General features: G+C 36.0%; 4 protein-coding genes across 4 annotated transcripts; 2 read left to right on the forward strand and 2 right to left on the reverse strand.

Annotated features, from left to right (window-relative positions):
- Positions 1-1,109: 1,109 nt before the first annotated feature.
- LOC111596277 (venom dipeptidyl peptidase 4) lies at positions 1,110-6,743 on the reverse strand. The gene is made up of 6 exons (XM_023310422.2): positions 6,401-6,743; positions 3,755-3,849; positions 2,773-3,689; positions 1,571-2,307; positions 1,292-1,503; positions 1,110-1,232 (listed from the first exon to the last, which is right to left on the reverse strand). The coding sequence occupies exons 1-6, from the start codon at positions 6,555-6,557 to the stop codon at positions 1,125-1,127; spliced, it is 2,226 nt and encodes a 741-aa protein (XP_023166190.2). The 5' UTR covers positions 6,558-6,743; the 3' UTR covers positions 1,110-1,124.
- Positions 6,744-8,833: 2,090 nt separating this feature from the next.
- LOC111596292 (probable serine/threonine-protein kinase dyrk1) lies at positions 8,834-10,807 on the reverse strand. Its single transcript, XM_023310448.2, has 2 exons — positions 10,274-10,807; positions 8,834-10,207 (listed from the first exon to the last, which is right to left on the reverse strand). Exons 1-2 carry the CDS (start codon positions 10,645-10,647, stop codon positions 9,094-9,096), a joined length of 1,488 nt encoding a protein of 495 aa, XP_023166216.1. The 5' UTR covers positions 10,648-10,807; the 3' UTR covers positions 8,834-9,093.
- Positions 10,808-11,372: 565 nt separating this feature from the next.
- LOC111596310 lies at positions 11,373-12,728 on the forward strand. Its single transcript, XM_023310471.2, has 2 exons — positions 11,373-11,818; positions 11,887-12,728. Exons 1-2 carry the CDS (start codon positions 11,571-11,573, stop codon positions 12,569-12,571), a joined length of 933 nt encoding a protein of 310 aa, XP_023166239.2. The 5' UTR covers positions 11,373-11,570; the 3' UTR covers positions 12,572-12,728.
- Positions 12,729-12,909: 181 nt separating this feature from the next.
- LOC111596315 (ATP synthase mitochondrial F1 complex assembly factor 2) lies at positions 12,910-14,092 on the forward strand. Its single transcript, XM_023310481.1, has 4 exons — positions 12,910-13,083; positions 13,202-13,509; positions 13,568-13,748; positions 13,805-14,092. Exons 1-4 carry the CDS (start codon positions 12,987-12,989, stop codon positions 14,053-14,055), a joined length of 837 nt encoding a protein of 278 aa, XP_023166249.1. The 5' UTR covers positions 12,910-12,986; the 3' UTR covers positions 14,056-14,092.
- Positions 14,093-14,233: the final 141 nt, after the last annotated feature.

A 14,233-nucleotide genomic window follows, 5' to 3' on the forward strand; every position in this document is an offset into this window, starting at 1 on the left:
GCTAGGCAATGATATAAGCCTTGAAATAAATAAATTTACAATTATCGTTGTTGTTAAGAATTAACAGATAACATATATAAATTTAACATTTTTTATGTTTAAATAAATTTTATATAATTTTAATTTTTTTTAATTTTATTTGTAAGAGTTCTCCAAAATGATAGTATATTTATATATATATATAATTTTATATATTAATCCATGTGCATTACTTTAAGCTCTTGCATAAAATTGAGCTTAATTAATTGCCTTTGAATAATGTTATCGTAAAATATATTGTTGCAATAAATTTAATCGCAATTATCATTAATTCAAACACTTTTCTCAATCTGCAAGTGCATTAATTTTGCATTTTAACCGTTTAATGCACTTTGCGGTTCTGAGCGCTGCCAAATGCCTTTGTTATTAAATTGTTTATTGTTTTTTCTCCATTTGCCTTGTGACATTGCGGTTGTTATATGTTCCGTTAAATTGGCCGTTGGCCACAATACACGTTCGCATTTTTATTGAGCTTCCTGAATTGTTTATTATCGGGCAATTTTAATGGATTTTCAATTGGAATCAATGCCTTTGTAATACATAGTGGGAGCACAGTGAAAAGTACTTTAATTTTAAATGAATGGCAAGGGATGCAACTATAAGATGCGGGATTAATCTATGAATTATAGAGCAGCTCGCATTATACAATAAAAACAAACAACGTGGAAACATATTTGCGGAGTCGAAGGCCTTAGCATGAAATTGGTATTCAATAAAAATGTTATCTTGTTACACAATTTTATTTTATATTTATTCACATTTTTTTTTATTTAATTTTATACAAAAACAACATTTATGATCGATACATGGAATATGATATGTTAGTAAAATTTGCTAAAATGATAACAGAAAAAGCATAATTTTCTCTGGAATATTGACATTATTATTTAAATTTAAATAATAAATAACATTTTCATTATATTTCGTTTTTATAAGGATATTTTCTGATTCACACGGAATAACAAGTTTTATTGGTTCTTAAAAAAATTCTAGAATATAAACTAAAAGTTGCTTCCAATGAAAATGTTCCATGCTGATACTGTTTAAGAATACAAGTATATATATATATATATATTATATATAATTTATTCCTTATCGACAGTTTTGCTTAGGCAGTTGAGCCAGAAATGATCGATTGTATTATATAAATGCGGCAAGGCATTACCAATGCTATGATTCTCATCAGTATATGTCTAGAAGAGCGAGATCAAATTACAATAACAAATAAATAACTGGTTTTAGCTTGTCATACCTGCTCCTCAAAGGGTATATCAGCACGTTGTAATAGCTTGGCCAAGATCAACGAATGTTGGTAGTGCACATTGTCATCACCTGAGCCATGAATTAGCAAAAAGCCATGAGTTCTAAAGTTATCCAAGTGGCTAAAGGCGTTGCTCTCTTCATACTTGAGCAGATTGTCCTCCACGGTGGGCAAGCCCATGAAGCGTTCCGTATATATCGTATCTGAGTGAAAGGAAAGTCGTATAATTAGATTCATATCTGATAAGTTATAGAGGCATGTATAGGTTACCATAGTAGAGCCAGGAGGTAACTGGCGCCACGGACACACCGCATTTGAATATATGACTATTATCCATTTCCAGGGTTTTTGCTGTCATATATCCGCCATAGCTCCAGCCCCAGATGCCTGTGCGATTGGCATCGACGAAGGTGAGGTTTTGTTGCAGCCAGTTGGTGACAAATAGCTGATCCTCCACTTCATGATCACCCAAATCATTGTTCACAGAGAACAACAGTCGTTTGCCCTTATTTCCCGTGCCACGCCCATCGATGTAGGCGTAAATGGTCTGCCTTTTGGTAGTTACATAGGCTTCGTAGCCCACAGTGAACGCATTTGTTACACGCACCGAATTGGGTCCGCCGTAGACAACAACAATCATGGGATACTTTTTGCTCTCATCGAAATTAGGTGGCAACGCCAACTTGGCAATGCCAGTGCTGCCATCTGCCAAAGAGACGTTGATAAAACGATACGTGGGTAGCTGCTTGGTCGTCAACTGTTCACGATAAAGACTATTCAACTCCCAGTCCACGACCTTAGTGTGTGTGGCCGAACGCCAGACTTGAGTATAGGAGGGATTGGGACCCGAGCAGGTGAGTGTGTAGTAGGAGAAATCTTTGCTAAATGTGGCACTAGCCGAACGGCAAGTGGTACCGTCCGCATCCACTACGTTGCAGCTCAGGCAATCGTTGTTGCTATACACATGATATTGAGCCGGATCACCCTTCTGAGTGGCCTGGTAATAGCTGGAGAGAAATGAAGGGATATGTATATTAAAGAACTTTTATATAATAGTGGGATACTTCTCTTAATTAAAGTTATTATTGGCCTGAATCTATGTAAGAGATATAAGAAGACTGAGAGGAACTCGATAAATATACTTTGTACATGGTTTCGGGTATCTTTAAGTCAGACACTCCCGACTAGAGCACTTTTTTCTCAACAGATTGTCATTGGTTAGACGAAGAGGACTCATACAATTTTGCATTGGTTATATCTTATCTAGGCGAAGACAAAGAGATAGAACTGACGGGTTCTTGAAATAGCTTTATATATTATTGATGATTGATGATAGTGAACTGATACATGAAAAACTGATTGATAATATGTGTACTATAAACCATAGGTGCCATCCACTAGTCATGCATAGATACAACTACTTTAGGTCATAGACTATATAGTTAGAGGTAGCATATATGCCAAATACTTACAGCTTATCGTTGACTTCATCATAGCCATAGACATTGAGCACAGTGAATTCGCCTCGTGACTTCCAGCTATTGACGCCCGTTTCCAAATTGAGATTCCACACCTGATACCAGTTATCAATGAAGTAGGCAAAGATGCAGTTCAGGCCACTCTTCAGGCATTTGGGCGTGCTGATGTCCACCCAGCCATCGGGCTCCTCAATCCTTGTTACCTCCTTGCACACACCCTGATGGCTGCAGCTCTGTATCGTCGATAGATTCTGGCGACGATTCATCCAGTTGATGAGCAAATGACTATTGTTTGACCAGACCACATTCTGGAGTATGTGATCGGAGCTGACAATGCCCACGGGTGCTTCGATGCGTTGCATAATGGGATCGTTGTTGGCCAGATCATAGACACGCAAGTAGACAATCGGATTGGGTGTGCCGCTCTTTGGATACTTCAGGTTCTCCTCATGCGGATACTGATAGTATTCATTTTCCGCATCGCCATAGAGAAAATATCTAAAGGTCTCCACTTTGGTATCATTGAAGAAGCCCACGGCCAGCTTAGTGCCATCCGGTGACCACCAGAGGGCGCTGCCACTGCTCAGGACCTCCTCCTCATAGACCCAATCGGGCACACCGTTATACACGATGCCATCTCTGCCATCCTCAGTGATAGCTATCTCCAGATTCCTATTGAAATGGATGTGCACATTGTTCTGATAAACATAGGCCAATCGATCCTTGAGCGGCGACCAGCCGCAATACTGCAGCTTCTCGCCCTTGTGTATCTTGACCGTTGTGTTCGTTGCTATATCATAGACATCGTATTGGGCCACATACGAGTGCCGGAACTTCTCTGTCAAATTGTGGCGTACCAAAATTTTGGTATTATCCGCAGAGAGCGTAAATGTGGCGCCAACGTACGTGTTCTAAGGGCGTAATTGCGACTATAAATATTTTCATAATTTCATTTAGTTTATTTTGAAATAAATACCAAAAATGTTGATTGCAAAAAAATGGTATCTTCCTTTGTGGCTGCATTGTATTTGTGTATAGATCGATCAGTGGCCGTATAATAGAACTCCTGATCTGTAAATGGATTGAAGCTGTTGTTAGTAAAGGTATAAAGGTGAAATATTTTTAAAAATAATATTTAAAAGTATAAACAAACGAAAAGAAGTTTAGAGCCAGCATAAAATTGGTTAAGCTAATTAAGTTAGCTAGAAACACATGAGCAATGTTTTCTATTGTGTTCACAAGCTCGAGCAGCTGCCGTGATTCAATAAATGGCTTACAAATCGTATTACCCGCATCTTAAATCACCTTCAGATCTTGAATACTTATCACAAATTGTTGCTCAATTTGAAGCTTTTGTAGTTGCTATACAGTTCGTCGTTATCACCAGGCAATCCGCTAACAATGGCTGGAGCAACAATTAACTATTGCGTAATGCCTTGAACCACTTTATATTCAAAACCCATTTCTAAGTGCTTTATGTGTGGCCTCCTTTGTGATACTGGTGCATGTGTAATATCTTAATTGAGTTTCTAAACTTGCACTGAAATGTTAAAAGTTCTCAACTTTTTTCCGCTACTTTTAAAGTTCTGTTTTTAGCTGCACTAACAATATTTTTAGCTAATTAATAATACACTTGAAAATAAGTTTTAAGTTATTTCCGGGCAATTTCTTTTTCAATTTAAACAAGCTTGTTATATATATTATTTATTATTACAGTATTATATTTAGCAAAAAATAATTTTATAATACTTAAAACTAACTTTACCTAATTTATATCTGTAATTATTTACCAAGAAAATGTGTTGGAAACTAATTGAACTGAAACATTAAATATAATATTCATTAAAAAGGCTAAACAAATATATTTTAAATTTATAATAATATAAATCTAAAATAATTGTACAATATGTTTTTTTGATTGCCTGTTTATTTTTAAACATATTTTTAATATTCTTTAGTTGACTTCAATTTTCCATAAAAACAAACAAGCGAACAAATAAATTGTGTTTAAAATCTTAAATAGTATACAATAATTTAATATTTAATTTAATATTTAATAATAATTTAATATTTTCTACAAATAATAATAAAAATAATTAAATAAAATTTATAAACTAAACAAAATCAAATAAAATATTAAAACATAAAAATTAATTAAAAAGATTTTTTACTTCCTGTATCGCTCTCTCTCTCTCTCTCCTTCTCTTAGCATACAGTGTTAACGTTGTTTAACATATAATTTGTTATCATAAATAAATAAATCTTTTTATTTTCACTCTTAATTTCAATAAACATATAAACAAATGCAAAACTTGCTCAATAATCCGAGTTAAAAATACTTGCAAAACCTGTTCGAATGACTTGCAAAATTTAGATTTGTTAGGCTGCAATTGTTGGCTAAGTCATAAGTATATCAGCATTGGCATCATTATTAATAGCAGCCGATCTCTCCTTTTTCTATTTTATAGACTTATCTATATAAATGAACAATGATAGCACTAAGAATAACAGTTTGCACTTGAGGTTATCTCATAGTCGAGAGAGCTCGATTGTTCAAGTAGATATAGCAAAATCTGACTTGAATTAAGAGTAACGACAATTTAAGAGAAATAGAAGCAAGACCCATAAGAGCTTCAGGTACTCTGTATTTAGACCAAATATAAACAGGTTTAATTAGATAATAAACAATAATTCGATTGCTTGAGTCGAGATAAGCAAAGATAAGATACGTTTGAAAGAGCATAGAGCGTGTGTTAAACAAAGTAGTTTGGTTAGATTATTATTATTTAGGGTCTACAGATATAGCACTTGATAGGGTATAACTCGTGACTCAAGGCGACTAAGCGAAAAGCAAGGAATTGGCAGAAAGATAGAAAAGAAAAAAGGCACTTAAATAGAAGGGAATTTCTTGAAATTAACTAGAATTTAGGAAAGTCCATATAAGTTTAAAAATAATAGTTTTTCGTAATTTATTATTATATTTCTATTATTTTGTTTTCTTTTACTATTTTATTTTTTCTTTTCTCTATAATTTTTGCGATGTTTAACACCTTTTAATGCCTGATTTATATCTATTAATATATAATAATATATTGTATAAAAATAAATATTATTTTAAATTTTTTAGGCACAAAAGCTTGACTTATATTTTTTTTATTTATTTTTATTTAATTTTTGCTTTGTAAAATGATAATAATTTTCTATAGTTTTTTTTAGCTGTTTTAGATTTATTTATATTGTGTATATTTTTTTATATTTTAAATATATATATATATATAAATAATATATATAAATTATTTTATTTGACCAAAATATAAGTTCCAGATTAATGTGGACATAAAATCGAAAAAGTACACAACATTTAGCCTGTCTATAGATAGCTACATTAATCAATGCTATAGCATAACAGGGAAATGACCTCAACGGAATTATTCTATTCAGCTCACGCGTCATTGTCATTGCGGGGACTCTCCCTACAAAGACGCGGCTTGGCACGGCGCGGCGATAAGCTGCGCTTGAATTGCTTTGTGGGTTAAGCCGACAGCTTAAATAATTCCCAGCGTGCTGATAACAAGGAGAAAAAGAAGCAGCAGCAGCAGCAACAGCTGCTGCAGTAGCTCACCTGTTATCCACGTGCCATTGAACCCGCGCAGACCAGAGGTGCCATAAATAGCAGAGATGAGCTCCCACGGCGTCTTCTCATCAGCTGTTGGTAATTTGATGATCGCGGCGTGTGACAAGCCGAACGCGCATAGCAGTAGCAGCACGACAACATTCATTTTACAACACAATACAAACAACTACAACAGAAGCAGCAGCAACAAAACCAACAACAACAACAACAGTGAGAATACAAATCAGAAACTCAGAAAAAACGAAAGTGAGAAGAAACGACGACAGCGACTCAAGCAAGCTACAGGCGCAGCAGCTCGCTGCGACTCAACAACAGAATTCGAACTGAAGCCAAAATCGATGTTAACATTCAGTTAAATATGTTAAGAATGTTAACTAACATTCGCTGCAGCGACTTAATTCATCGGAGAGCCGAGCGCCGCAAAAAAAAAAAAAATACCCGCCTTCGATTTAATTTGATAAGTGAATTGGGCTGTTCTACAAATATACGGAATTATTTATTAATTATATTTGGCAAATCACTTTTATGTTTAGCAGCTGCTGGGTAGTCGACACTTAAATACCCTGTATAATTCATTTAAGTAGTGTTAAGTCTATTGTGACAATTCATTTGAGTTGAAGACTTGACTATAATACTCAGTATATATATATATATATATATATACATACATATATATATAATCTATGCATACCTTAGCTTACATGTAATTTATCTGTAGGGTATAATTGACAATAAAATTGAACAAGATTGTTATGAAATGTTATTTGTGATTATGCTGTTATCACGAATCAGCTTATGAGAGCTACCAGCAGGATAGTCGACCTAAAAATACCCTACATATATAATATATACTTATATACTTATTTAACATTTAATTAACATTGAATTTTCCTGTCAGTGTTGAAAGACACAGAAAGATTCATACTACAGAAAGTGAAGTCAAATAGTTATTAAATTAAGTCCATTTAAATTTTGGTTGGCCATACAACGCCTCCACCAACTCCCACGAACTCTTCCCAAGAATTCCGCTTGGAAGTAAAATTGACCATGCAAGGAATAGCGCATTGAAATGTATTTGCATATAATTAATTAAGCGTGCAATAAAATTACAAAATAGATCAAATAACATGGAAATTTCACAAAGTATAGAATCATTAATGCAGAAAGTAAACCTTAGTGTCAGCCGGGTCAAAGCTAACTGAATATTGCTCCAATGAAACTTTAATAAGAAAGTGTAGAGCACATTTTACTATTTCATCAAGCAAATTTTTTAATATCATTAAAAATGGTCATTAAATTGTTAGATGCTAGGCAGAAAGGTTAGATATCAATATACCCTATAAATAATAACTGAATAAAGTGTGTTCATTTGACTATGTAAAGAATTCAATTTATGTTTTTTTATATAACATTGAGGGTAGTCCCAAAAATGTTCACCTTAACTAATTTAATAATATTAACTTTATTAAAATGTCGTTTTGTTTCCTAGTTTTTATTTTTAATTTTTTTGGACATTTTTATATTTTTATTCAACTAAAGTTATCAAATATTTTTTTATTTATTTTATGTTTTTTATTAATTTTTTACATATTTGTTTTTGTATCCTTCCAATTTCTTTTATCTGCAGTTTGAGTTTGCATATTTTTCGGACTCCCCTCGCAGCTATACACTGCGCGTCATCAGAATAGCGCCGCCTACTACGTTAATTTTAAATAATATACGTGTCACACGAGCGATGGTTGTATAATGTTCTTAGATTCGACTCTGTTTTATTCAAATTTAAGGAGTATCAATTCAGTAAACATTAAAAAAAAATATTTAAATAAAGCTTACACAAATGGTTGAGATAAATGGTGTGCTTGATCATGATAAGCAGGTGCTGAACTCTGTTAGTATCCATAGTACAATTAGTACTGTATCTTGTCTCAGTCTCCATGGTATATATATGTTCATAGATCATCTTTAGAACTTTTGTAGTTAGTCGACATTTAGCTCTCTATCAGAAAGCTAAACGAAAGAAAGTGCTAAGTTAATATATAAAAGACAGTTTATCTAATACAAGGATCTATTATCTATTACGATGACAGAATTGTGGAGGCTGAGAGTTGGTACCGCAAAACTTGTGTGAACTCATAAAAAGATATATTATAATATATGTAGTATCTAGAAATCAATATGATCAATAAATGTAAAAATAAATTTCAGAATAATGTAAACTTCATCTGATCTATATACTATATATTTATTTGATTTTTTAATATAAACTGAAAATATTTTTGTTTTTCTTTCCTCTTTTTTCTAATTATAAATTCCTTTTCAAGTTTTTTTTTTTACATTCTTTATTAAGAGTTATGCTTAGTGTTATAAACAGAGTTTTGTTTTTGTTTTTTTTTTTTTTTTGTTTAAGAGAGTACTGATTAAAACATATAGTACGGACATTTAAGCAATAAATTGCAATCGATCGAAACGACATTAATGCAGTGAAGCAATGAATTTTGATCATTTTGTCGCCTTAGATTCTACAAATTTCAGTTACATCTTAAATTTGTAGTACATTAATTATTATTTTTTTTTATTTTTTTGACTTATGACAACTAGTTTAAGTGGTAAACATAGAACGCTACCGGGGCTCGGGCTATATTGAATTTAAAGTTTTATTTATTTCCTTTCCTTTCTTTCTTTTACTGTGGCGGCTGCTGCTGTTGCAGGTGTGGCAATTGCATGACACGCGCTAAAATATGCGCCTGCTGCTCCAAGCATTTGGGAAAGAAGGTCTGCAGCAGCTCCAGCTTGCGTTCCTCTAGCTCCAAACGCTGTCGAGAGATTTTCGTTTGCTCTGCCAACAATTGGTTCTTGCGACGTACTTCCTCCATGTACATGGACTCCAATGAATCAGCGGCTGGCGGATTGCTGGAACCGAAAGGTCTGCCACGCTTGCGTGGCGTCGGTATTGGCGTTGCCAGCGCACTGCTGTTGCAACTGTTGCTGTTGTTGCTGTTGCTGCTGCTGGCAGCAGTCAGTGCCGGCGGTTGCATATGACCGCCGTTGCTGTTGTTTGTTGCCACGCTGATGGTGTTGTTGGTGCTGTTGATGTAGGCAACAGCTGTAATAGCCTGATGATTGATACTGGATGTTGCTGCAACATTGTTGCTGCCGCTATTGTTGCTGCTGCTGTTGTTATAGCTGCCTGCATAGCTAGCTGAGTCATAGCCAGATTGAAATTGTTGTGGTTGTTGTTGCTGCTGATGCTGCTGATGTTGTTGTTGCTGCTGCTGATGTTGCTGCTGCTGCTGCTGCTGCAGTTGTTGTGGCGTTTGCAGCTCCAACAGCTGTGCGGGCTCCGCTGGTGAATACTGTTGCATTCGCTCCTGAAATGGCATCGAACGATAGTCCTCATCATCGTATTCCTGTTTGATATCGTCATATTGATCCGTAAACAGTTCCGTATTGAAGCTCATTGAATTGTTGTTGTTGCTGCTGCTATTATTGTTATTATTGTTGCTGCTACTGTTGCTATTATTGTTGCTGTAATAAGTATTAGGCGTTGGCTCAGCTGGTAAATTCAGCACCGACTGCTGCTGCGGGTGTGTTTGCTGTTGCTGCTGCGGGTGCTGCTGCTGTTGCTCCTCTTCGCGTGGCGGCGAAACATCTCGATTATTAAGCAACACATCTGGCGGCAATGGCTCAGCATTCTTCGGCCTGTGTAGGTTTTTCAATATACGATTGATTAAGTCATACTTTTTCCAGCGCAATGGATAACTCGATGGATCGATCTGCAGCTGCTTCTTCACTTGACTGCAAGGCACAAGAATTTCTCAATTTTCAGTTAGATCAACAAAAAATTGTATTACAAAAACCTACCGAAATTTAGCCCTTGTCTGATTAACCTTCATTTGAATTTCCTCTGGCTTTACGTCTACGGCGAAACGTTCGTGCAGCTCCTCGGACCATTGACCAAAATAAACGGTATTTTTACCGTTGCGCGTGAGACGCCAATTGTCTCGGCCCCATATCTCATAGAGGCGCTCCTCCTCGCTGGGTGTCCAATATCGACGCGCCTTTTCCTTGGACTTTACCTCCAACAGGTCCTGGCTGCCGCACATAGTTGCCTCCGTTTCAACGTCGGCGACGTTCGGATTCAGATTCGGATTTGTGCTCGCAATCACGTTCGCATTTGCAGCGCCGGCCGCAGCGCTCCCTCCACCAAGATTCACGGACAAATTTTCGTAGTCCATGCGAACGCCAGGACTCAGCTTTTGCCTTTTTCGAATTGATATCGAAACAGTTAATAATTAGCTCAGCGCTGCATTACCTTAATGCATTTCTACAATGTTGTGCCACATTTATTAAACACTAGCTTCACTTTTTCGCATAGAAAATCAACAACTAGGGATGGCTGCATCTATCGATTGGTATACGCAGAAAAAAGTCGATATGTACATTTTCGATAGCTTACTGGCAATAGGTATGCAGCAATTTTTTCGCTAACAAGCATTGAAGCAAGTTTAATATTGAATGCTAAGTATTTAACGGAAATAAAGTTCTTTTATATTTTATACAGCAAAAGTTATTTATTATATAAATAAATATCGGTAGTTTTTCCTTAATGTTCCAAAACTCCCATCAATAACAATGCAATGTACACATAAGAGTGAGACCTTTGACTTGCTAGCTATAAAATCCATAAAATAAAATACGAAGATAAATGTGAATAAAACTAGTTTGGTATATAAATCATTTTTATTAACTATTATGAATTGAATACCCAAATAAAACATAAAAATAAATTCAATATAGATAAAATTAAAACAAACAAAGTTAATCGAGTTAAATATATATTATGTATATAATCAAATAAATAAATACAATCAAATAAACATTGAAGAAATTGTATCAAAATAAAAAATAAATATTCTGTTTAAATGTAAGACTATACATTGAAATAAAAGACGTTTTTAAATAAGAAATAATCATAAGAAAATATTTATAAAAAATCAGCAATCCGATATATCGATAGTAAAACATCTTCAACTTGTCACATCGTTAAGAAATACCAATCAATGCACATCTCTATTAGACATTTGGTCAATTGCAATTTGATGAATTTTCAAATGAAAAACACTGCATAAACCACATGAGAATAACCTAAGATAAGGAAATGAGTGATCCAGAGAATGAGTCGAAGCCTAATAAGCGCGGACCCAAACATATGCGACTGCGCTATTATACGTCCTATGAGGAGGCCACAATTGTGAAGTTGTGGCGCGAGCACTTGCAAGAAATCACTTCGTACACGGAGAATTTGGCAATATTTCGAGAGATTGCCTTTGGACTGCAACAGCACCGCATAAGGCTGAATAAGCAAGAAGTGCGACGACGCATTAGCAGTTATCGCAATAAGTATTTGTGAGTAAATATATATGGTTTGATTGATATAAAAAAAGAGTCCATACTAATCTCGTGCCCCATTGCAGAGTCGAACGCAGTCGCTATGAAAGCGATCCACAGTACAAATCAGATTGGCGCTTGTATAAACTTGTCGACTGCCTCTTCCAGTCGGCAGCAACTGCCACGCCACTCGTCATAACGGAACGGAAATGGATTGAGGATTTAGAATCGAAAATCCGTATCGAATTGCCCACGTTGCCTCGCTTCAATCGCCACGATTGCAGGACGCTGAAATTCGAAATGGATCCGAACGGCTGCCCCTTCTTTGAGGGTCAGGCAGCCGCTGCACAGGTGAAGGCTGAGGTGCCTACAATGTTGGACTCACCCAAGCCAATAATAAAGACTGAAATGAAGACAGAAATGGAGCCACTGCAGTCAATGCAAACAGAGAAACGTTCGCCCTTAACGCCCGCCAATCGTACACTAGAACCACAATTGCTATCGCAACAATCGCCCGGTCTGGAGTTCGGCCAATCCACGGTGCGCCGTTCCCGTCGTCGTAGCATAATGCCACGCACGGGCCAAATAACATTAGCACAAATCGAAAGATTGCGCAAAGAGAATCAAATGCTAGCCGAGCAGCGGGACGCGAATCTGGCGGATTTGGCTTTGAAGGAACGCGAATATCAGCAGTTGGAGCAAACGTTTGACTTTTGGCTGCATCAGCAGGAAACGTGGATGACCTACCTAGATGAGCGTGGCGTAAAGTAAAACTGATAGTCCCCTTTCTAGTCTATAAGTTGACAATTAACTGGGTTAAAGTTGAATTGCTTCTTAGCTTTCATTTCGCTTTCCTTTTTGCGTTCCGGTTCTTCGGATTTTCCCTTGTTCAAATTAGTGATTAAGAAACTAAAATAAGTTGGCAATTTTATAATTTTCTTTTTTTAAAATGAAAGTAAGAGAATGATGGAACTTATATAGATCGTAAATATAAAAATAAATTTAAATTACGTGCTTTAAGCAATTTGCAATTGCAGCTTTCATCTCTAATCTATCGATTTTTGGAACATAACGATTGCTGGTATTTATTAGTATTTTGTGTGGTATTTTGATGCTCACTAATGTATAGTCACACTGAAGCACAATTGCACATTGCGTTTAGCTGAAAGTAATTTGTTTAATTAAAATGAATAAGCAATTAATAACAAATTCAATACGCATATTGCGCATAGGCAGCGGTATAAAATATCAAGCGCCCGTCCTTACAACAGTGCGTCAATATGGTGAGTGAAGCGGCAGAGCGTGACAGACATCATCAGCAATTGCATAGATTTCATAACAGCCGGCAACAAAAACAAAAAAAAGAAAACATGATATCGATATCTCTTACTCCTCCATTAGCCACACCGCCGAAACGTTTTTATAAGTCTACAAATGTGATCAGCACAGATGCCGGCTATGAGGTGACATTGGATCATCGCAAGCTGAAGACCCCTAACGGCACATTGTTTACGGTGAAGAGTGAACCCTTAGCCATAGCTGTAGCCACCGAATTCGATGCCCAAAAGGAACATATCGAACGTTCTCGCATGCACATTTCAGCACTATGCTTTACGGCTATCGATAATCCTAATAAGCTGACGAAACCCGATATGGTTAATTATCTGCTAAATTTCATACCCACCGATACTGTGTTATTCCAATATGATGTAAGTTAATCGATAACCGATCGATAATTGTTTCTAATCCGTTGAATTTCTCACGCAGAATGAACAGGATCTGCAGGAGCTGCAGCATAATGAATGGGATCCCGTTATCGACTGGTTTAATCAGCGTTTCGAGACGAATCTGCAAAAAACTATGAACATAACACCACCTCAAGTCAGCAGCGAGGATAAAATGAAAATTGCCAAGCACTTTCACTCGTATAACTTGGAAACCCTTCATGGTAGATTGATAAATTCCTCGATTTCTTATACTTTTTGTGAACAATTTGTGTTTTAGGTTACATTTTTGCTGTGGACACGCTGAAATCTATTGTGCTGGCCTGCGCTGTAATTGAGCAGAAGATTACAGTGGAAAAAGCGGTGGCACTTTCCCGTCTTGAGGAGGAATACCAGCTCAAATTTTGGGGACGCGTTGAATGGGCTCACGATTTCAGCCAACAGGAGCTGCAGGCACGCTTAGCTGCCTCAGTGCTTTTTGTGCACCTTAATTGCTCCGAAAACCTTATCAAGCAAAAGTCGATATTATAAAATATTGATATTTAAGGAAAAAAATTTGTTTTGCTGACCGCTGTGAAATTTAATTATACAATATCGCTTAGCCGTTAAATTATAGCTATCTGGCAACGCGAGTGCATAAAGTAAGCAGTCCAAAGATGTGGTGCACTGCTTGTTCATAGATGTTTCCAATCTGCAATGAATTCGTCAA

This window comes from Drosophila hydei, unplaced genomic scaffold, assembly GCF_003285905.1.
Source record: "Drosophila hydei strain 15085-1641.00,03,60 unplaced genomic scaffold, DhydRS2 tig00008116-arrow-pilon, whole genome shotgun sequence".
Classification (NCBI taxonomy): Eukaryota; Metazoa; Arthropoda; class Insecta; order Diptera; family Drosophilidae; genus Drosophila; species Drosophila hydei.

Excerpts from the sequence above, each read along its gene's own strand:
- LOC111596292 (XM_023310448.2), bottom strand. The coding sequence starts at position 10,647 with ATGGACTACGAAAATTTGTCCGTGAATCTTGGTGGAGGGAGCGCTGCG. Across the intron at positions 10,208-10,273 it reads CAGACAAGGGCTAAATTTCG|TCAAGTGAAGAAGCAGCTGC; the intron begins GTAGGTTTTTGT and ends TGTGCCTTGCAG.
- LOC111596310 (XM_023310471.2), top strand. The coding sequence starts at position 11,571 with ATGAGTGATCCAGAGAATGAGTCGAAGCCTAATAAGCGCGGACCCAAA. Across the intron at positions 11,819-11,886 it reads AGTTATCGCAATAAGTATTT|AGTCGAACGCAGTCGCTATG; the intron begins GTGAGTAAATAT and ends GCCCCATTGCAG.
- LOC111596315 (XM_023310481.1), top strand. The coding sequence starts at position 12,987 with ATGAATAAGCAATTAATAACAAATTCAATACGCATATTGCGCATAGGC. Across the intron at positions 13,084-13,201 it reads TACAACAGTGCGTCAATATG|CCACACCGCCGAAACGTTTT; the intron begins GTGAGTGAAGCG and ends CTCCTCCATTAG. Across the intron at positions 13,749-13,804 it reads TAACTTGGAAACCCTTCATG|GTTACATTTTTGCTGTGGAC; the intron begins GTAGATTGATAA and ends TTTGTGTTTTAG.
- LOC111596277 (XM_023310422.2), bottom strand. The coding sequence starts at position 6,557 with ATGAATGTTGTCGTGCTGCTACTGCTATGCGCGTTCGGCTTGTCACAC. Across the intron at positions 3,690-3,754 it reads TTTTGCAATCAACATTTTTG|AACACGTACGTTGGCGCCAC; the intron begins GTATTTATTTCA and ends TTACGCCCTTAG. Across the intron at positions 1,233-1,291 it reads ATATACCCTTTGAGGAGCAG|ACATATACTGATGAGAATCA; the intron begins GTATGACAAGCT and ends TCGCTCTTCTAG.